Here is a 23,820-nt window from a genome sequence, read left to right on the forward strand (position 1 = left end):
AGTACTTGGTCCTGCTAGTGAAGGCAGGGGGTTGGACTCGATGACCTTTCAAGGTCCCTTCCAGTTCTAGGAGATAGGTATATCTCCAGTTATTAAATATTAAAGTATTCTAAACAGAGCTTGTGAGTGAAGAGAGCTGACAGAGTAAGTCAGCAGTGGACTGAATGCAGTGTTCAGAAAGCAATGTTCAGCTGAGGAAGACACTTTTGGCACTTTCCAGTGAGGTGACTGGTTACTGGACTTAATGGAAGAGGTAAGATTTCATGTTCTTCTCCAATTAGTTTTCATACTGTGCACATCACCACAGTATCTCTTGCCACCTGAAGGAACAGCCAACCCAGATTACAGGCCACCTGTTCCCACAGCAAGAGTGTGGAGTTTGGGTTTTAAAGTGCAGTGACATAAGAGACTAAAAATTACATTTCATCTCTAACTTCCAGATAAGATATGCTCTATTTAGAGTTTAATGCATGATTATTCCTAAGTGCGAGAGCTGTACAGGCCATCTAGGACATAATTCTGTTTTCCTTCATCATCAGAATTGAAGATTCTGTAAAGGGGATTTAGCTCACTGTTCTCCTAATAAACAGCAAGGGAAAATAGAATGCAACTCTCTCCTGATGTATTAACTCCACAGCCCAACAAAGAACTTAAGTGGGTCAACAAACAAAATTGGCAGAAACACACAAAGCAGAAGTCTCCCCACATTCACTGAGGGCAAAAACCTCTTATGCAACAGCTGGTAACCATGGAAGAGGTGAAGAGCTGAGTCCATTCCTGTGCCTCTTAGGGGCTCTGCATTGCGCTCTGATGGTACAGGGGTGGGTGCCCTAGGCCCATGTGCTGTAGGGAACGAGGTAGATGAGCAACCTAACCTCACCTTGAACACAACTCCAGCAATGGTGGTGCCCGTCTTCCGGGCTGCAGGGAGCCGCAGCCCCTTCTTAGTCAACTCTGCCTCTAGGAGTGCGTTCCTGAACAAGGGGGGGAGCAAACAGGAGCATAAGGCGATACGGCACCTTCACCAAAAGGCTTTCACCTCCCTCACCAGTAGGTGAAACCAAGCCCGCCCCCGCCGACTATGTCCCCCCTCCCCCCAACACCAACCCAACTCCCCTGCACGCCTGGCCCCGCCCCCGCGCAAGCCTGGCCCCGCCCAGCCACCCCCCAACACCAACCCAACTCCCCTGCAGGCCTGGCCCCGGCCCCAGCCCCGGCCCAGCGGAGCCCCCGGCTGTGGGGGACGATACCCTCCCCTCGGCTGTGCCAGGCCGGGCTCCCCGCGCGGCTTCCCCGGAGTCACGGTGCCTGCGCCGCGCCGCCCTGCCCTCACCGGGCGCAGTTCTCGAAGCCGAAGCCGCTGCTCGGAGCCTGGAGCACGGACACCGCCGCCATCTTCCCGCCGGGTGCTGCCGCTGCCGGAGCGCCGCCGCCGCCGCGTGACTCAGCGAGCGCAGGACGGGGAACCGCTTCCGGGTCACCGCCTCGCCCCGCGCCTGGAGAGCCCCGCCCCCGGATCCGGAAGTGCCCCGGCAGTCCCCGCCCCCACCCCCGAGCCGGGCTCCACGGGGCCCCGCTGGCGTTTTCTCCTTGGCCGCGAGGGCTAGAACCTGTTTCGTTCTGTGAGGCCGAAGGGCCGAGAGCACCGGGCCGCTCGGTCCCGGGGCCGGTTACCGCCGGGCTGCGGCGCCTCTTGTGCTGAGCGGCGCCGGGCTGCGGGGCGGCGGCCACGTTCCCGCGCGGCCAGGCCTGTGATTTGTAAACTGTTTTCCCAGGTGTCTTCGCCTCTTCAATACTCGGTTTTTACAAATACCCTCCTGAGGCAGCGCACAGGAGCGTTCGCAGAAACCGCCCATTTAAGGCCATAGTGGGAGAGGAGCCACGTTTATTTTGTAGTCCTGCCTGTCCGCGCACACGCTCCCGGAGTCTAGGGATTACGCTCATCCATCAAGGGAACCGAGCTGAAAAACCTGGGGCACAGCTGGGGAACCACTGAAAGACTTGTCAGAAACAGGCAGGGGTGGAGGAGCTTCCTCTCTGCCCTAAATGCCAGAGGTATAATGGGAACATAACCATGATGACTAAGGAAACAAACCGGTCATGTGGCTTGATTAACCAACCAAAACAGCTTACGTTTTGAATCTCAAATAGTCTTAGTGAAATACTCTCAAATGAGCTGCAGCCCAAGAATGATGCACAGAAATTATTCCATGAATAATTTCAAATAAGTACATTTGAGACAATCATAGTCTGTTCATGGACGGGAGGGAGCTAGAAGGGAGTGCAGTAACTCCTCACTTAAAGTCGTCCTGGTTAACGTTGTTTCCTTGTTATATTGCTGATCAATTAGGGAACGTGCTCATTAAAAGTTGTGCAATGCTCCCTTCTAATGTCGTTTGGCAGCCACCTGCTTTGTCCATTGCTTGCAGGAAGAGCAGCCTGTTGCAGCTAGCTGGTGGGGGGGCTTGGAACCAGGGTGAACAAGCAGCCCCCCTATCAGCTCCCCACTCTCCTAAGTTCCCTGTGGCAGCCCCCCAGCAGGCTATCAATTGCCTGCAGTTCAGCTGTCCCTCCCCCCACTACTGTGTGCTGCTCCTGCCCTCTGCCTTGGAGTTGCTCCCGGGAGCCTCCTGCTTGCTGTGCAGGGTGGGGGCTAATGTCAGGATGTCCCCCTGCTCCTGTACCCCGCTTTCCCCTTCTCCATATAGAGCAGGGAGCGGACATGGATGGAGAGAGCTTGGGGCAGCAGCTGCTGTCTCAACTTCCTGATCCACTTTAAAAGACAGTGCATTTAAGCATGGGTCAGCTTACTTAAAGGGGCAGTGTGCATCTTGCTCTCGCTCCCACACACAAGGTGTGTGTCTGTCTCTGTCTGCTATGCTGTCTCCCCTCCCTCCTGTTCGTGCTGCCTTGATGAGAGGCTACATTAGTAACAATGTGTTAACCCTTGAGGGCTCAGACCAGTGCTAGTTCATCATTTAGCAGCAAGGCATTGCCTGGGAAATGCTGCCTCTTCCACCCTCTAACTTCACCACCTCAACCAAGCTTCACAATCATCATAGCTGTGAACAGTATTAAATTGTTTGTTTAAAGCATATACTGTGTGTATAGCTATATAATAAACAGGTTTTTGTCTGGAACCCAACCCCCCCCCCATTTACATTAATCTTATGGTGAAATTGGATTCGCTTAACATCATTTCGCTTAAAGTCGCATTTTTCAGGAACAGAACTACAACGTTAAGCGAGGAGTTACTGTAAAGGTGAAAGTTATTGAATACATTATTCATCATAATAAAAACAAACCAACAACTATGGATGATAAGACATGTGCTGAAGAAATGTTGTCAGCTGAGGTGTATGCCTGACTATAGGTGTCATATGCTACAGGCTAAGATCCTGATTCCTGCATGTGCTTAACTTCACTACCATGAGTAGTCTCTTTAAAATCAATGGGATTGTTTATGGTAGGAAAATTAAGTACATGCATAAACATTGTCAGGATTGGGACCTAACTTGCTGAAGTTGTAAAGCTTACCATGGAGCCTGGCCTATTGAGTTGGATCAAGTGTGAAACATCAGAGGTTATCTATCTGGAGCTCTGTGTGCCCAGTGCATTCTGCTCTAAATGGGTGGAGAGCTGAAGGTTTCAGAGTGAAAGATAGATCCAGTAGCAAAGGGTTGGCCACCACCATGTAAGGCCTTTCACAGAGAGGGAACCGAAGTAAAGGGACAAAAGAAGGGTGATTCTGGAGATATACCAAAATAAAAGTTGTTTTAAAAGACAAGGCAGCACAATGTTCGCGAATTGTGGGTGTGCATCATTAATCCGGTTTCATGGATAGCACGTGACTCCATTTGGGGAGGCTGCGCACATCTGGACTGTGGCCTCCCCCCAAGGCCTGCCCACACTTAGCCTTCTCCCGCAGAAGCCCTGCCGATGCTTGACCCTGGCCCTGCTTAGCCCCCTGCTTGAGCCCGTGCCCCCCATTGGCCAGCCAGCTGGCTACTCATCTCTCATGTGCGCCTCCCATGCGGATGGAGCGGGGATGGGAAGAAGCGGAGCCTTGGGGGAAGAGGACAAGTGGGAGTGGGGCCTTGGGGCGGAGCGCAGGCAGGGCACCCACCCTTTTGACAGCAGTTCACTCCAAAGGTGGTGGGCCGGCTGTTTGGGGAGGCTTAGCCTCCCCTGGCCTGTTATACCGACCGCCTATGTCTGGTTTATTTGAATATACCTCCAAAAAAAGTATTTTGTTCACCATTTCTTGCCACATCCTGCTATCCCCTGCTTCTCACCATCATCTGATCCTGTCTTTCACCCACTCTCACCTGCCTCTCACTTTGGTAAAGACTGAACTACTGGAGCTCTGGCCTCAGCAGCCACCAGTTGCCACTCCCAAGGTGGGGAGGAAAGCAACTGTGCCTGCATCGTTACATTTGATAAATTTACGAGTGGGATTATATGAGGGGGTTGCCTGCAGTAGCAGAGAACTGGACTGGATGACCCAAGAGGTCCCTTCCAGCCCTATGTCCTAGCTTCCTATTTATACAGAAAAGGAGAAGGGATCTATACATCTAAAAATCCTCACCCATATTAAAACAAAATACAGGAAAAGCCACAGGTAAAACCAAGAGAGACATTTGAAATTATAAAGGGAAACAAGCGATCAAAGGGGGCTCTGGAGCTGCTTCTAGAGACAGTCAGTCCAAACTGTAAAGTGAGAGCATACAGCATAGGCACATGAAAACCATTGAGTAGAGTAAACTTGACTCAGCGTTACACCCTGATCCTGCAAAAACTTGCATACACAGTGAGTCGTCTAATTGAAGTCAATGTAACAACTCAGTGCATAAAGTTAAGAAAGTCTTTGCCGAATCAAGGCTTAAGACTTCCAGGAAATTAACTCTATCCTAGTGATTATTTGTCTGATGCTGCTTTAACCAATCACCAGCTGTTGAATTTCTGATACTGTTGTTGGTTTTGGAGAGAGCATCTGGGGTTATTAATCCAGCTGGAATATATCAAGCAAAATAGCCTCCAGAGGCTTTTTGAAGAGGAGAGATGGTAGAGCAGTTTGTGAGGCTATAGGGGGGTGGATAAAATACTATCCCCATCTGTCTAATTTACATAGTTGCTGTCCCTGTATGGTTGTCTCTACTGGAGTTGCTAGGTGTTTGCTAGCAATAAGAGGTAGGAAATTGTGGAATGCTGAGGCTGTTATTTGGTGGATAGAGCTTGATCTTGTTTTTCTCTGTTATGATTTTTATCATGTTGTCCTATAAGTGACTGTTGTCATTTGTTAAATTTGATTAACTTCTGTGTAAGTGTTTGGGAGAAATGCTTCCTGGCAATGAGAACTGACTAGAGAAAATGTACATGATATTCCTATCCTATGTGAGATATGCATTGGTGTTTGTGACTAGATATTTCTGCCCTATTGAGCTCATTTTAGTTCTGTGTGAAACAAAATATTCCAGTTGGTCAAAACTCCCTCAAAGGAATGTCTTTCTCTGGACAGAAGACAGTATCATTAGCAATAGATTAATGTGACTTCGGCAGGCATTTCTTTTCAATAATGTTCCAAAGCTTGTTTGTCCAGCTGGCTATTGGTCTGCTGCTTAATAGAGCTGCTTTTGCTAGTCTGCAACTGCTATATGTTGAACGGCATTCAGTCAGGAAAGTAACTGGATGGGCTTGGCATTGGTAGCTGTACTTGTATGTAACACTCAGAATGTGCTGTAAACCTCAAGTGTTACTCTAAACCCTTTGAATTTTCTATTCTACTAAAAATAAAAATTAAACTATCTTGTATTGACGAGTATGAGTTATACAGGCCAATATGTTGTGTGTTTCCCAATGTGATGCTGGATCAAGTCTCTGATTTCTACATCTGCAACAAGTGCCCTCTCATACCGCCCAGGGCTTGTAGTTCTTGCTTCAATGGTTGCCAGCTTCTTTTTTTTTCCCTCTCCCTCCCTCTAATGTCTATTTCTTACTCAATCAGTGTGAGTGAAGAACGTATTGTTTAGCTTTTAAAACTATTGTTCTTCTTTCAACAGTACTTGCCTGAGATGGCCTTTAAGCTAGGAAGTGTTTAGAGCTCTCTGTGCTGTGCTGAATGTTTAAATATTAATCTTCATCTAAATGCAGCTGTGCATGTGAGGCTATTAACATTTGATGAGGCACTTTACGTTGTCTCTACCTGTTCAAAGTAGCAGCAGCCTACCTTCTGCAGAGCAGTGAAAAGAGAATAGTATGTCCAAATGTGGTGGTAGCCTTCTTGACATAGGAGAGACTTGCCACTTTCTAGTATTTAGGACTGACTGTCCTGTACTTTCCTGGAGTTTGGGGTGCGAAGGTGGTTTGAGACCCACACATCCCTTCCAAACAGATGAGAGCGGGCGTGGGACATAAGAAATATAACCTTGATCTGACTCCTAGAAAACTAAATCCATTCCACAAGGTCTGGATCTGTGATAGACATGCTTAAAAGAAAACCATTCCCCCCTGTTGTTGAGGGGGAATGCTTGTTGGGTATGTGAACTGACAAAATGAGGCCTGTAACGAGCACCCTCTACATCACTCATGCCTAGCGAAATGTCACAATCAAGAATGAGTTACTAGAATCGTTACATGAAATGAGTTTATTTACAAACCTAAAGATGTGAGTGACAGTTCCTCCTTTTGGCAGGAAATGAAGTATAAATCTTGTATGTCAGTCCAGGCCATTGCTGAAGTTTGCTTACTTAGAGTGTGTCCAGAGGAAGGTCTTCAAACAAATGGCCCTGGGCTTGACTGCGGCATGCAGAGTACAGCCTATAATTGGATGAACAGACTTTTACTGAGTGGGTCTGAATAACCCAAGTATTTCCTCCAGCGATGGGCTTTGAGCACCTACTGACTGACCACCTAGTCCTATAGGAATTGAACTTCTAATGTGAAGCTGGAGTTAAGAACAAATCATTGGTTCCCCAAGAAATCTATTAAAGGTGACAGAGGGACCAGAGAGAGGAAGCAAAGAGGAATGCATTAGTCCATGTTATGAAGCTAGAGGCACACTTGAACCCTAGGGGATACAAATGCTGGCATTGTTCTAATCTGAAACTATAGGAAATATCGGCATGACCTAAACTAGTGGGGGGGTGGGAAGAAACTTGTGAAAAAACTTAGTTTGCCTCTTCTGCTAGATCAGGAAATATAGAATCTAGATTATAGTCAAGATTTTGCTAGTGTCTGTGTGTTCCCTTAGAGTGTCTTGTTACCTTTCTCTGCCTTGGTTCCCCCATATTTTAAATGAGTCATGCAATTTTGTCTCACTTTAGGGTTATGGGACACAACTAACGGCCCTTGTAAAACACCTTGAGGGCTTTGGGTGACTGATACTACTAAAAATCATACTTGAGTTAGATCAGTACAAAAAAAGTTCCTATAGTGGCTCAGTATGGCTTTTGACATATTGAAAATGCAACCCTACTAGTACAAACAAAACTAAATCAACTTCCCCCCCCCCCCCCCCCCCAAACCAGGAAAGAGGAAGGGGAAATCCATTTCAGCCATAGATCTTATCCCTCAATGCACAAATCTCACCTCTTAGTTCATCTTTTCATGCCTCAAAAGCCTGGAATTAAGAAAGCATCTTAGCAGAATGGCCAGAAGACCAACAGACTTCAGTATTTCAGCCTGTCTGTGCTTCTAAAATCTTACACAGATATGAGTCAGAATGCTGCTTTTAGAAGCTTTGTTCTGGCACTACCATACTCTTCTTTCTTTCTTTCTTTGAGGAAAAGAGCCTGGATTCAGTAATGCCTCTTGTGAGTTTTTGAAAGATTAGTTAGCTGAAAGGCTCATTCACTGCATTTTGTGGAGTGTATTACAAGAGAGACCCTTATTATAAATATTGCCCTAGGAGATGAGTGTGTTATCTGGACAACGGTCTGCAGGCCACATTCTTGGGTGAGCAAAGATGCAGGTACAAATGGCGTCTGCATGACATAAGGTAGTGAAGGCTGGTCCATATGAACTATAATGAATCCTCCGGTCTATCTACTCTTCCAGCCCACTGATTGATAAAAGGAATGAAACTCCGTAGGCTTCAAGAAAGAACTGTGTGGAGAATGGGCCTGTAGAGATTTTCAGAACTGCCTAGGCACCTAACTGTCATTGACACCAATAAGAATTTGAGACTTCAAAACTCACTGAAGTGCTTGTTAATACTTGGCGCTCTAGGGCTTGCCAACACACGTCTGTTAGTGGTGGGGAAGGAGAACTTTTTTAAAATTCTGCACCTCCTGAAACAGTATTTTGTGTGTGTGATTAATAGAAGATGCCTTGTTTGCCAGCATATAGCTGCCATCTCAGGTTCTGAACTGTAAAGCAAAAACTGCTCTTTTGCCCCTACTCAGTAGTCTTTGTCAAACCTACAAGTAACTTTAAAAAAAAAAAGTGTCTGGGTATCATACGGAGTTGCCAGGGTTACCGATGGCTTTCTGATATGCTATGACTCTCTTCCTCTTGCAGAACAGAATTGGAAAAATGAGCAGTGCAGCAGCTTCTTCTCAACTGAAGTCTAAAGGAAGCCTACCCCAGGTTCTTTCCCCAGTGAAACTTCATTCTACCCTAGCTGCTCAATCTCCAGGACACAACAGTATCTGAGTAATTACAAATGCTGAAATGAGCAGCTTTGGTTTGAATCCTGAAGATACAATGCCTTTTACACCAGAAGCTTGCCAAACATCTTGCAGACTCCTGCTGAACAGTACTCAAATCTCAGACAGCCCAAGAATGAATGCAATATCTCAGTTGTCTGAGCGAAGCTTGCATGTCTCTAATCTCTCTCCTATTTCTCTTGAAAAGAATGATGGAGCATCAACACGTTTTTTAGATGAAAATGTGCAACCAAGAATGGAATGGATGAGCAAAGCTGTCACACAGTCTCTGTTTCCGCTGCTGAAAAGGAAAGTACTTGTAGATGGGACAGAACAAAGTGAACAGGAGAAAACTGTTTCTATTAAAGTGCCTGTTTCAAAGAGGTGCAGCTTCCAAACTAGTATGTCTGATAATCCTCCTCTGATGACAAAACCAGAGACCAGCAAACATCTCAGGCGCTCTCCTGGCCAGATGCCTATTTTGGAAAATAGGCCCGAGGTGGCAAAGAGCAGGTTACCCCTCTCTGTCAAATACTTTGGTCCCTCTCCTCTCAACAGTGACCAGATAACCGAAACATTAGGCAGCAAAACTGCAAAGTCTTCAAAAGGATCTGATGTCCCTAGAAAGGAAGCTATTAAGAATACTGCAAATGTACAAAGCCCTGTACACCCTTATGGAACTCCTGTTAGGGATACCAGCTACTCATCTATGGATGGCCATGATGAGAACCTGAAAGAGTTGTCAGAGACATTCAGTGAAAGCCAAGTGATTCAACCTTCTCGCAATGTGAGGCCAATGTCTGATGGTTCTTCAACCATGGATCTCTGCTGTGAAAACAGGGGGAGCCGTGGCCATGTGAAAGAACAGTGGAGGACCTCTTCCAAAGGAGGCTCTTCTGGAGAGAACAGTGCCATCAGTGTGGCAGTCAGGGTCAGGCCACTGACCCAAAGGTAACTTTCTAACAGTGCAATGATCTAAGTCATGAGAGCAAAGAGTCATATACTGAGTTCCAGCATACAGCTAGAATTGCCCTTTCCTTTGCCCTTGCCCCATCTCCTTCCCCAGCCTGCCTCTAGTATGAACATCCAGTGTCCTGCTATTGGTTCAGCTCCCCAGATAAAAACTGAGCAGTAAACTTGAAACCACCTCAGACTCTCAATAAACAAGGGCCTAGTTATTGGCTCGGCTGTGCTCAACAGCAGCTCCTATAGAAGCCAGTATGATCGGACTACAGATGTGCTAATCCTCTTCCTCCTTCCATCAGCTTCTCTTGGTATCTTTACAATTTCCATCTCTCAGTTTATTTTGTTTTAATCTACAACTACTGAGTCATAAACATTAAACTCAGTCTTACCGTATTCTTTAAATGCCAGTGGGCTCAAGTAGCATATTCCAGATCTGAATTTTGAATGCCTGGGATTTTGGTTCAGCCCATTGGCACAGAGTCACTTATTTTTTTACAATTTCAGAATCTGTCTTAGATTTCAAATGCCTCTAAATTTTGAGGAGGCAGTTGAATATTTAAAATGTGTATCCATCACCTGATAGGCAAGCCTGGGTAGTAGTGGTCCTCTGTTTTGAATCAGACTTAACACTTTTTCTGATGACCTCTCTGGAGGCCAGCAACAAGAGGTGCAGCCTGGATTCTATTCCTTGTGCTGTATACTTGAACTAGACCAGTTGGTGTGCTGTCTGTGTGTACTGAGTAAAGGCACATAGAAGTTATAGGATCCTGCCTACAGCTTTCTGACTCAACTTGATACCAAACTAGGTGGGTCCTACTAGCTCCAACTCAAGAGTATGAAACTGTTTGAGTATTCTACTGAGGCAGAGAGAGAGAGCTGGAGGCAGGAGCAGTGTCATAGCCCAGGTACAGCCAAGCCCAAGATAAAGTTTGGGTTCAGAATATTAATTCTCACATGTCAGTAAAGGCAAAGCCTGAGAAGGTGGTACACTGGAACCATAGCCAGTGTAGGCATGCTGTGCTAGGAGCAGGGTGGGCACGTCACCTGACCAAACGCAATTTGTTGCACTGTTAAGAGATGCAGAGTTTAGCATTGATCATTGCATTTAAAATACAGCAGACTCAAACAAGCAGTTGGGTTCCAACTGTGGCCACTCAAACTAATTGTCTCTAAAATAATTTTTTTCTTTTTCTGACTTCACAGAGAACAGCAAGTTGGAACAAAATGTGTTGTGTCCCTTTCTGGAAAGGAAATACTGATACATCATCCTCACACAAACAGGCAGCTGACTTTCTCGTATGACTATTGTTTTGGGTCTCAGAATCCAGAGGATAAGGAATATGCCAGTCAAGAAGTAGTGTACTGTCTGTTGGCCCAGCCACTCCTAGACAAAGTCTTTGAAGGTTACAATACTTGCTTTTTTTTTTTTTTTTTTTTAATAATTGGAGATATACCAATCTCCTAGAACTGGAAGGGACCTTGAAAGGTCATCGAGTCCAGCTCCCTGCCTTCACTAGCAGGACCAATTTTTGCCCCAGATCCCTAAGTGGCCCCCTCAAGGACTGAACTTACAACCCTGGGTTTAGCAGGCCAATGCTCAATGGACAAACTGGATCTGGGAAATCTTACACATAAGAACTCTACTATAAATGTTGTAACTGCTATCTCCAGCCATCTGAGGCTTATTTGAGGCAACAGACTAAATCCAGCGACTTGATCAGAAACTGCCACTAAGTAATCCTTCTCTAGAAAAGTTTAATTTTCAAAACCTCAAGTGGTGAAACTCCTATAACTCAACCAAAGAGTCAAAAACTGTTTTAGAATACAAGAGATTAATTTATGATTTCACTTCAAAAACAAAAGATAGTAACTGTCATAAATAATATTTCTAAACTAGATTGTCTAACAACTCTTTAGCCTATAGAATAGTGAGGACAGTCAGAATGGAATTTAATAAGTATATTGCATCTGTTTCCTGTCTCAAAGTGAAACACGATGGCTTTTTCTCATCTGTGACTTGGCCAGATGAAATCATTTTGTCATATTAAGGACTAGAGCAGGAGTTGGCAACGTTTCAGAAGTGGTGTGCCGAATCATCATTTATTCACTCTAATTTAAGGTTTTGCGTGCCAGTAATACATTTTAATGTTTTTAGAAGGTCTCTTTCTATAAGTCTATAATATATAACTAAACTATTGTTGTATGTAAAGTAAATAAGGTTTTTAAAATGTTTAAGAAGCTTCATTTAAAATTCAATTAAAATGCAGAGCCCCCCGGACCAGTTGCCAGGACCACTGAAAATCAGTTGCCACTGAAAATCAGCTCACGCGCTGCCTTCGGCACGCGTGCCATAGGTTTCCTACCCCGGACTAGAGCAAAATTGAGTGTCCTCTTCTAACTAGGGTTTTCAGCACAACTAAACATGGGTCTCCTCTTCAACAGAATGACAGGCTATGCTGATGAAGTGGGCATAATTCCACGATTTTGCAAGGAAATATTCTGGAAAGTAAATCTGACTCAACAAGAGGAGGTAACATTTTTGCTTAATATTTTGTAGTAGTAAATTCCCCAGTCTCTCCATTAGAGCTGTCCAAAAATTGGCCAGGGCACCTTATGGGATTGCACCTCTCTCCATTAATCTGGATGAAATGCTATCACTCCTATAAAACTGTTCTGTTTTTAATATCAGCTTCTCCCTGCTGAGGCTTTGATGTATTTTGTCTTCATCCAAAAACAGAGTTTTGTGCCTTATGCCAGTTTTAATCCTTCCATAAAAAAAGACTGTTTCTAATAGGCCATGTTTCAGGTATATTGTAGGTAGGTCTATACTATTACTGTTGTGAAGGTTTATCTTATCTGTAATAGTTCTTCCTATTAGCTGAATTGAAGATCGCGTTTGCATCTGCACTAGTGACAATGGTAAGCTTTAAGCTTAGTTAACACTGTAACTGTGCACTGGGATATATGGTATTGGGGCCTGGCAACCCACATAATGTAACTTTGAGATGTCCAACTACATAAAACGAGCTGCTCCATTCAGAATGCCCTGTGTCTGAAGGCTAAAAAGGATTTTTTAATCCTTCCCATTGCCCACCCCAGTGCTTGCAAGTGCATTCTTCTCCTTTATTCCAACAGGTGAAACATCACATTGAGCTGAGTTACTCTGAGGTATACATGATCTCTTAACATCATCCAAAGATGCTAACACCAAGAAGAAAGCTGTGAGTTTGGAAAATGTTACATCTTTACTTGCAGTACTGAACCCCAGCTGTATGCCCCTCCTTGCTACAAAACTGGGGGCTTGATTCTTCCCTGATGTAACTTCATTGATTGTATGTGGCCTGGGCCATATTGGGCAAGCTTTGCCCTAGAGCTCTAGGGAGGAATTCTCCCTTAGCCAGCCAAGGGAGAAGCCCCCTGGTGTGAGCACTGCATCAGGCAGCCATAGGCTGTCCTACACAGGTTCCCTCAAAGCTCAGCATTGACAGTGTGAGGTGGGGCCATAGTTCTCTGGGCTATGGAGAATCTGGGGCAGGACCAGGTTGGGGCAGGCCCAGCATGAGGTAGAGCTGCCATGACATACAACAACATTCTGTGCTCCCTAAGTTATACTAGGGGCTATTTCAGCCACCAATCTTCGAGAATCCTGAAGGCACAAGGTGGCTTAAACGTTTATCCTCTTCCACCTGCCCCGTGCCTCCTGGAGGTGTCCCAGAGTACCACCGTTAACTTCTGGGCAAGGGTGGTGGTAGCGGCAATGGTCCCAAATAACAAGCCTGTCCTGCTAGTTGAGGGTGACTGGTTTAGTAGCAAAGTGTATCCATGTTTTGATGAGCTGATAGTAACTGTGGGCCACTTGGCAAGACCCTGCCAGAGACCATGCCTGTAGCTTGTTGGTTCCATCTGTCTCAGTTGTTCCCGTTTCCTAGACTAGTGAGAGTCCAGGAGGAAGACCTTCCTGGGGCTCACCTATCTGAGCAATCACTAAAATTCAGCTTGGGATGAGTGTCACTTCTTGCCAGATGCCTGGCATTCTTCTCATTGCAGCAGAAGTTATCAGTGTGGCCCTTAATCGGGGGTGGGGGGTGGAGAAACATGCTTGGGAGTTCAAAGGGTTGTGAATGGTGGTACTCAAGCACCTGCATGGGAGAATCACTCCCTGGATCCTGATGGTGGTCTTACTACTGCATGCTGAAGCAGAGGCCCCACCTGGGGATGGGGTGAGAAGCTGGAAGAGTCCATTGTAGTCAGAGCAGAGACTACAGGCTTCATTGCTGGAGAGAGAATCCAGTGTGGGAGAAGGCAAGACTATTAAGATCTCTCCTTCAATCTTTGCATGGCATTTTCTAGCATGATGCATCTAAATTCCCAAGGTGTCCACCTTTCGTGCCTTGCTATTGCTTGTGTTAAAGAAGTAACCTTAATATACTCAATCTCTCTCTCCTCTCCCCCCTCTACCCTCCAATAGAGCTGAAAGTACAAGAACATCCAGTCCTTATGTAACTGGCCTTTCTACGTAAGTATGGTCTGTTAATTTTTTCTTTTTAGATAGTGAAACAGCACGTAGTCACCATCCTCCTGCCTCCAGAATGTATCTGATACGATTGTCTTACTTTTAAAGATGTGCTTCTGTTTAGGCAACAAACTCCAAGTTTATTGCATGCTCAGTTGTAAAAATGAAGACTGACTCTACTTCTACACTACAAAAATAGCCCCATGGCAGCGAGTCTTGGCCTCCGGGTTAAGACTTCAGCTCACCCTATGGGGCTAAAAATATCCGTGTTAACGTTCCTGCTTGGACTGGAGCCCAGGCTCTGAGACCTGCCCCTCTTGCTTGGTTTCTGAGCCCAGGCTCTGGCCAGAGCTGGAATGTCTACACTACTATCCTAAGTCAGTTAGCCAAGGCTGTGAGACTTGTTGCCATGTGTGTGTGGCGGAGGTTGGGGGTTGTAGGAATGTTACACTTCCTAAGCACTAAGGGGGTTGGAATGCCGCCCCAGTTTTAGCTAGAGAAGTGATTCCACCACCCCACCCCCCCACACACACACAGACAATAAAGCGCCCAGGTGGTGCATTTGGGAGTACACAAATAATGTACCAGGCAATCCAGGGGGAGGTAGTTGGATGTTGTATTAGCATGTGCATATGCATGATTTTATAAAAATTTATATAATAATATAAATAGACAGATGTGTTAGCTCGCGGGCGGCGCCCAGCGCGGCTCCAAACAGACTGACGACTGGCTCCGTCATTGGATGTGGGGGTTTTTCCAGTATAGGCATACCTAGAAACTTCTGCACTGAAGTCAATGAGTGGCTCACAGGTATAACAACAGTTTGTCCCTTACTGTTTAACTTTCCTCTAAACTGTCTAAAATGAGAATCTTCCTGAATCTAAACTCATTCAGGCTTTCCTCTTGGTGATGGGAAGGCGTCTGGAAACTTGGATGCAGACCTGCCCCCACAGGCTTGTTTCCAGCCTGGAACTGGTGTTGGATCTGAGCTTCTGTGACTGCTGCTACTCAGAGCTGAAGTCTGAGCAGAAGTGCAGATGACCCCTTATCCTGATGAGGCCTTATTTGTGCGGTAGCCTCTATCTACTCCAGCTCTAAACGACCTCCAAAACTCTTCCCCTTCGTGGTTGGACCAGTGAGCAGTTCAGTTGTGTCCTGTAGGATATAGAAGGATGCTTTGCTCTCCCACTGGGGAATCGATAGAGATGGGGTGCATGAGTAGATGTTCCCATAACCTGGGATAACTCTGGGGTGCACAGCAGAGAAGCCTCTCCAAAGAGCTTCTTAGGTAGTAGGCTCAAGCTTATAAAGCCTTCAGGGCACCAGGTATCCTGCATAGTGTTACCACTAGCGGAGTGTCCTGGTGGAGAGAACCTTCATTGTTCCAAGCGAAAAGCAATGTATGTAATGGCTTAACAAGTGCCTTTCAGCTAAGCCATCCTGGAAAACTGACACTTGGTATTAACAGCAGACTGTCCACTAAATTATAGCTCTTAGCCCAAAGGCTTAGAGCTTCTGGACACAAAGATGGGCCTAATTATAGGGACTCCAGACAAGTATCTGCACATGAGACCAAACTCCTTGATACTGACGTATTCAAACGGGAAGGATCGCACTTGACAACTCCCCAAGGTTTAAGCGGAGGCTGCATTAATATCAAGGGACTAGTATAAACTATTGTAATCTCTCCAGCCCCACATGAAAAACGGGGTTCGCTCAGCTCAGTGCTGTGCGTGCCATGTAGCTGCATTGCGCTCCGATCAACATGAAGCATCTTATTGATTCTGCTGCTATGGATCTCCTCTTAGAATTAACTGGAAAGTTTCTTTCCAAGTAAAACAGATAAATATGTAGCACTTGCATTGTGCTTCATGCTTTCAAAGCACTGTGTGATTATAGTTAAGAATTAGCCCTACAAGAAAAAATTCTTTCATTACAGATAGCAAAACTGAGGCATATGGGTGGTGTGATTTGACCAAAACCCTGCAACAAATTGGTGGTACCCTTGAGACTAGAACTCGAGGTCTGGACCCACGTTCTCTGATTTAATCAGTAAACAATTGTTTCTCATACTGCAAGAAGTCTCTTCAGAACTATTGCGGATCCTGCTATTGCAGGAGTATATGACTCGCACAAAACAGAGAATGCAACCTCATGGCACACAAATTGTGCAGTGTTCAGACTGACTGTATCCAGACAGCCTAGAACTGGCTTCTTAAAATCTCTAATACAGAAAATATTGCAGGTCCCTCATGTGTCCCAGCTGTCTGGCTCAAGAGGGAGGGCTGCCTACTGGGAGCTGTTCTCTCTGCAGGCTATGCCTCCGTGTTTCCAGATCAGGGTGACCATGTTGTGGGGCTCCATGAGCCTGCACTTCAACACGTGGTGTGTATTGCTCTCTCAACTCATTCAGCTAATTCCCCGGCCCATACTGGTACCTGGTAGTGAAAGGAGAACATCATGCTGCCAGATGCTCTCTTTTTAGTCTAACACAGTTGTTTTTCTCTTCTCTTGATAAAGTTAAAATAAACAGTCTCTGGGGTGAATTAGATGTGTCAAAATTGGATTGGCATCCAAATCGTGGAGCAGTTGGTGGTTGGGAGTCTGGGGAAAAAGAAACAGCAGGCTCTAGCTAGAGGGGACAACAGCTTTATTTCCCTCATGGTCCTCGACAACGAAGCAGATGTCCTACAATTATTATTTTACCTTCTAGTAATATAGTGCCTCTTCCCTATCCTCCCAGGTATGTGGTTGGCTCTTTTGCAGATGTGCAGGTAAGTCTGCCTTAGCTCAAAGCTCTGTTAATGCATCACTAGCTCCATCTACTGCTGTCTTCTTCCCTGCATCTTTATTCCTGATAGTGGCTCATTGGCATCTAAACTAGCTATTTCTGCTTCTCTCCAATCACCTTTATGGCTGGAAATAAGTGTCCATCCTGTTGTGTATGGACATCAAATATGCCAGGAGTTTGCCTGCTGTCCTTAGCCAGACACCTTTTCCTCCTCCCATTATTGTGCAGTGGACTCGGTGCCAGCTGCCTTTTACTTGTAAGGGGCTGTGTCCTACTGGAGATCCCACCGTGCTGTACAGCACCTTGTATGGAAGGAAGGCTGTACGGAAACGCAAAATACTAAGAGCTTAGTTATATTTCAGGTTGGGGAAATACATGGGGGATGGGCATTATTTGCATAATGGCAATACCCAAGATCAAGTCCCCGTTATAATAGGTGCTGTACAGACATAAAACAGTGCCTGCCTTGGAGAGCTTACAACTGAACTACTACAAAGCAGCTCAGTGATTACTATTATTTTTTGGGAGAGGGTGTGTGTGAAGAGAGACAACCGAGCACCAAGTGAACTGATTGGCTCAAGGCTGTGTGGCAGACTTGTGAATAGAACCTACATCTCCAGACTGTCTAGTGTCCTGTCCACTGGACCAGGCTACCTTTGATTGGTATGGGAACCGTTTTCCTTGGGGCAGGGAGGAGAGGGGCAGATCAGCATATGTAGGCAAAACTTTGGGGTTGCACCTCTAAAAAGGAGGTTGTGGTCATGCAGTACTTCCTAAGGCCACTGAATAAATCTAATCAGACTGGAATGGCTAGAAATCTTACTTTATACTGCCAAATGCTATACAAATATTGACTTGGGATGTGAGACTGAGCTTGGTCCTTCAGTACAGTGTGAACAGACATCCATGTACAACAAAACTCAACTGCTTTCCCACAATGCTCTCTGCTTTGCAATGAGGATGAACTAGGTAAAGAGGGACAGCTCCCGGGTCTGAAGCACTGGGTACCCCGGGTGGCTCTGTCTCAAGTCAGATCTCCTGCCAGTGACTGGCTTGTGTGTGTGTGTGTGTGTGTTTAAACACAATCTAGGCCATCTGTTCATCTATTGTACTGCTGGGTTTTCTCTGGTAACCTGGTGAAGCTGCCAACTCCCATAGCTGCCTCTGGGAAAAGAGTGCCAAGTAAAATGAAGGTTTAAGGTACCGGGCTACTAAATGTAAAAATGCTCTGATGTTCTATTGCTCAGTCATTCAGTTCACCTGCACAAGCCCTTTCCCAAGGGAAAAGATCTGTATGCAAAAGGGGATTTCAGTAAAACTGAAACTATGGCCAAACCTGTCTGCCTACCTATCAGTTTGAAAAGCTGTGGAGCATGTCAGTGGCATTAACTTACTGAAGATTCTACTGTACCTGAATCTTGGGTAGCATCAATATTTAATCTTTTAGTTGTTGCTTATCTTTCAGTAACAACTGTGGCAGCTCTTAGGGGAACAAGAAACGATTAAATTAGGAAGTAGCTGCAGCATTGCTGCTGTAATCTAGCCTGGCTGTGTTTGTGCTCTCGGGGCTTGGTGGTTCTTCCTGCTGACAGATTTGCACAGGAAGCATGGCACTGCATAGTATCCTACAAGATGTGTGGTGACACCGTTGTCAGTGTCCACTCACTCCTGCAGTCCCTTCTCGCATGGTGAGGTACTCTGGGTGCTGAAAGCATTCCAGGCCCTGCTCGTAGTTATCAAACAGGGAATTGAAAATGCAAATCTTGGCACTTGCTCTCTCCTAGAGAATCTGCCAAACGCCTGCTGATGGATCTAACTTGCTGGATAATTTTGGCTCCTGACATTTCAGCAAATGTCCTTTCCCTGTGGGCAAGTATAAATGTTCCCATTTAATGTTCTTGTTCATCTCCTGTGGTCTGATGCATACTTTTTCCGCTTCTGTTTTTTCTCTACAATCCCTAAAGAGTGAACCTCTTCTCCTGGCTCTCCTATGGATGATACCATTAGCCGTCCATGTCTTGCAGCTTTGTCTGGCCTCTCTTTCCGGGCTTCTGGAACATTTCATGTGGCATGCCTTTCTGGCTCTTTCATTCCATAACAGTAACTTGTGCCCTCTTTCAGCAACTTCAGTGCAGTTGTTTGATTGGATGAACCTTCCCCATTAAATTGTATAGCAATGCACATAACATTCTCCTCTGCAAATGTAGAGGGTTCCTGTCTCTCTAGCTCATTCTCCTAATCTGTATGCAGTGTTGTAGCTATGTTGGGCCCAGGATATTAGACACACAAGGGTGGACCAAGTTGGTCCAGTAAAAGATATTATGTCTCATAATCTGAATTTTTATGGTATACTCAAGGCCTAATGAAATGGGCACGCTTGATCTCATCTGTCTCTACTTCTGCTCTTGATTTTTGAGTTGTCTGGTCTACACTTGTCTCTCCTTCCAATCCCAGTGCTTATGTTCTAATGTCCACCAAGTTATCTCTTGTGTGCTGGAGATGGGCATTTGTTATGTTGGCCCAAAGAGCTGAGGTCCTCCAGTTGTTCCTATCTAACATCCAAGAGAAAGCGAGCCCTACCAGCTCAGCTGCTGGCTATACCTATAAATGTTCTGTCAAGGCAACATCAGTGTAAGCAATGCCATAGATTCACTGTCCATTTATCCCATCAACGGTGCTTGCAAATAAGCTCTGAGACTTCTTTTCGGAAGAACAAGATTCACTAATGAGTTGTGTTTCCAGGTCAACTATCTTCAAAGCCTTTAAGGAAAAAAATGTCTAAGCCATGCATCTATTGTTTCCCTCCTCCTTGGTTGTTTCCACAGTTCATCTGATTAATTCTCTTAACTGACCATGGAAATCAATTAACCTGCTCCATGCTGAGAATGACATCCTCTGCTAAATGGAACAAAATTGCTCCTTTTTCCAGTCAGGCTGAGAATGTTGGGAGGGTCGGGGGGGAGAGAATACTGCTTCTATAGGAATAGTCAAGCTGATCAAAATCAACAGAAAGCAGAATTTTTTTTAAAGTCTGAGCCCTTCTCTTCAAAACTGCGTATGGCACTGCCATGCAAAACAGCTCAGATTTGCAGGGCACATTAGGAGCTGGCCGAATCCAGAATTCGGGTGGGGTGGGGGAAGGGGAGGAGGGGAAAATCCCAGGTGAGCAGAGACAGACCACAGCTTAGGGACTGACTGTCCTTATCTGCTGCAGCTGCTCTCCAGATTTGCTGTTAACATGTGGTAGCCTGGAGTTTGTAATGGGTATTTGATAAGGCAGAGAAATAAGTGGCTCCCCTTGTCCCATACCCACCAGAGCAATTGAGTGTTATCTTGAACTGCTTCCTAGACTAAAAGGGGCAGCAAGCCCACTATCCTGGAGGGGCACTTCAGAACTAACAGTTCATATGTCCTGGCACGAGCCTGTATCAGCAACACCTGCAGTCTCTTGGTAAGCTGCTATGGCCAGGCAAGTCTTAAACAGCAAAGCATCACGCAATAGCTCAGAATGCAGTCTCATTCCTTGGAGCTGGTGTTCTGTTCTGTACAGGTGCTTGCGTCTCCCTGTTTGCTGCAGTGTCTGAGTGCCTTCCCATCGTGTGCAAAGTGACTAACATCTGTCTCGTGGCTCATTCTTTCTCTTGTCTTCTCCCTAATGGTAGGACTGTATGCAGTGTGGTGACTTGTTTTAATGTCTGGAGAGAGACAGGACACAAGTGCACCCTTCTGTTGAAAGCAGACTGGGGGTCGGGGAGGATAGTAATGGCCCTTAGCTTCTGGGGGAGTTCATTTGACACTATGGGACTGGCTCCTGGAAAAGCTGTTTCCTGCACAGACCAGCTTTACCCTTTCCTGCTCCACTGTGTCTGTGGAGCAAAGTGTCAACAGCAATCCTCAGACAGGGGTCCAGGCCATTGAGCATGGTGGAGAGTAGCCAGGGAGGGAATGTGAGCGGGATCAATGTGGAAACTAATTGTTGCTTCTATTCTAGACCTGGCTGGAACTTGGAAACAAGCAGCGAGCCGCAGCAGCCACTAGCATGAATGAGAGAAGCTCCCGCTCTCACTCTGTGTTCAAACTGGTGGTGGCTCAGACTAAGGCAAGTGACTCCATTCCCTCCAGTCTGGTGACTCGGGATAGGTCTGGGATTGTTCTCAAACTGCCTCTTGAGTCTTCCTGTGCTTGGCTTTCATGCCTGTGTGGTAAGATTTGGAGCAATTAAAGTGACCGGACCAGTGTGCAGACTGTGCGGCCTAGCCGTGGGATGACGTAGCCCTGTCCACTGGGATTTGAAGGCTGGAGGCAGGGAAGATGCTGAATGTTCATACACTGTGTTCAGACGCAACAAAATCTAATCTCTTGTGTGGCCTTGCGGAAAGAACACCTGGAGGGAGAAGCACATGACCACATGGTGGTGAGCCACGTGAATTTGGTGGACCTCTCAGGAAGTGAGCGCTGCAATCTGGCACAAACCAGTGGGCTGAGAACACGGGTTGGGTGATGCTGCTTACTGTGGGGTGGGAGAGGAGGGGAAACTGTCTAAATCCAAATGCAAAATCTTCCACTGAGTTGGCATGATGTCTATGAAACTGAGAGGGAGTAGTAGGGACCTTGGAGGAACCATTAGACTTAGGACTGGGAGATCTGGGTTCTGTGTCTCCAAGAGGAAAGCCAATTAAGTGTGACCTTGATCCTCTACTTATCAGAGTCCCTATCTGATAACCAATTCTTGTCTGAAAAGTGCTGTAGAAGTGCAAAGTGCTGATGTTAGTCTCTCCTTGATCTGAAAATCCCCAGTCCTGGCATCCTGCTATTGATTAGAATTTTTAACTGACTTTTCTCAGCCAAGTAGGTGTCTCTAAAGCATGATGGTGAATGAATGCCAAAATGCGAGCCTCCAAGGAAAACCCCACACTTAAGCAAGCTGGATTATTTTAACTCTGAGAACATGGATACCCTTTGAAATATCTGGATCTCTGTGGGATACCATGTTGAGAAAAGTAACCATATCAAACTCGCACACCTTACTCCATATATAGTATGTTTCCTCTGTGCCATATCTGTGTACTCTACTGAAAAATGAAGTCTCCTGCTACAGGTAATCTGGCAGAGCTAATGTAGTTTTGGATGACTGAGCTGGATTCTGTGCTGCCATATGCATTGTGAATTTAGCTGGCAGCTTGGTTCCAATTGCTGAATTTGACTAGGGCTGATGTGAGAAGCCAGCTGGTGGTAGCATGTAAAATTGCTTCTGATTTGCAAACTGAATCTGGAAGCTATTGAGAGAAACAAGTCTTTGGATCCAGTTCTCATTTTTGTAACCATATAATGACGGGATGCCATAGCTGGGATCTGAAAGGGAGAAACTAAGTTAATTCAGTAAGCTTCTGTATCAAAATCCTGGCTGTTGCGGTTACCTTTGTAAATTTGGTAATATATCTTTCCAGGAAGGTGCTAGTATCAACAAGTCCCTGCTCACCCTTGGGAAGGTGATCTCTGCACTATCTGAAATGTCCCAATTCAAGAGAGAGTGCTTCATCCCTTACAGAGACTCTGTCTTAACCTGGTATGGCAAGGAAACTAACGGCACCTTCACATAGCTCTCCCATTAAAATCCAATTCTGGGCATGCTTGTTAAACACCATGGTTTCGTAACTGAAACAGAGTTGCCCTACAGGACGACTGGTGGAGCTTTTAGAGCTGGACTGCAAATTCAGATTTTGGAAAAAATAGTAAGGGATTCTTCATCAAAGCCTTAGTCCAGCTGGTCTCTTGATATTGCTCCTTAAAGCTTTGCATGCTAACTGAGACTTTTGGCACAGATTGTATTAGAAGCTTGACCTTTAATAAAATAGAATGAAACAAGATACTAAAATATAGTGGATATTTTATAATCTGCCCAATACTGTAGTGTCTGGGTGCCTAACAACCTTGTAGATTGATGGGCCTAATGTTAAAGGGATGTTTTTGCATAGTTCTGGTTTAACAAAGTCTTTATAAACTAACGAAAGTGTCTTCTCTGACTAGTGAATCTTGTACCTCCCCCATTATGTTCTCACATGGGAGCCAGAAGTAGAAGTGGACTTTTCTGGTCAATGTAAATGAGGTACAAAAGTTAATGTGAAACTTCTAGGCTTTGTAAAGCCTTAACTCTAGAGGCTATTGCAGGAACTAGTGTTCCACATGACGCTGTCCCTTTAATCAAGGGTGGGCTAGAGGATGGGTGCATTTGCAAACTGCATCTTGTTGCCATTTCCCCAATGACTTGTGGTCACTCTGGTAATTTGTCTCCTAAATCTGCTTTGAGGCTTTTGAAGGAGAGCCTGGGTGGTAACTCTAAGACAGCCATGATAGCCACCATCAGCCCAACCGCTGCACATGTCGAGGAAACCTTGAGCACGCTGCGCTACGCCAGTCAAGCTCGCAGCATCGTTAATGTGGCCAACGTCAATGAGGATTCCATTGCAGTGCTGATCAGAGGTATGGTGCTGAGAAGCGTCTCTTAGCAGCCTGTGGGTCTGGGATTGATGCCTACAACGGTACTGAATGAAGGGAGGCAAATTACACTGACACAACAGGGCAGTCAGTTAGAGGGACCCAAAGGAAATATTTCCTGAAGGTGAGAGTAGCTATCTTGTACCTCTGCTGTATGAAGCCAAGACTAATACTGTGGCTAGCTGCTTTTTTTTTTCTTTCTTGTATTTAATATTTGCCTGAGAAATCTCCTATACTAGGGTATTGTACACACTGAACAAGTGCACCAGGTGGCCAAAGGTGACACGCATTGTCCAAAACCAATGTTTGCTGCAGTTGTGCTTGTGCCCTTAGTGTACGTGCTGTGACTACTCCAGCGAACACATTCACTGGCAGAATGCTCCTGTAGCTAGCCAGCACCTACTGTAGAA

The 23,820-nt window shown here is 45.7% G+C and overlaps 1 protein-coding gene and 1 pseudogene across 1 annotated transcript in view; one reads left to right on the plus strand and one right to left on the minus strand.

Annotated features, from left to right (window-relative positions):
- Window positions 1-1,495, minus strand: part of PSMB7 (proteasome 20S subunit beta 7) — a 37,334-nt gene extending 35,839 nt beyond the window's left edge. Inside the window, exons 1-2 of the mRNA XM_039506276.1 lie at window positions 1,334-1,495; window positions 881-974 (exon numbers count right to left, since the gene is read on the minus strand). Of these exons, the coding sequence (XP_039362210.1) occupies window positions 881-974; window positions 1,334-1,395 (156 nt within the window). The 5' untranslated portion in view covers window positions 1,396-1,495. The remainder of the gene's footprint in view (window positions 1-880; window positions 975-1,333) is intronic.
- Window positions 1,496-1,514: 19 nt separating this feature from the next.
- LOC120386948 overlaps window positions 1,515-23,820 on the plus strand; it is a 43,822-nt pseudogene continuing 21,516 nt past the window's right edge.

Source organism: Mauremys reevesii, linkage group 19 (genome assembly GCF_016161935.1).
Source record: "Mauremys reevesii isolate NIE-2019 linkage group 19, ASM1616193v1, whole genome shotgun sequence".
Classification (NCBI taxonomy): domain Eukaryota; kingdom Metazoa; phylum Chordata; order Testudines; family Geoemydidae; genus Mauremys; species Mauremys reevesii.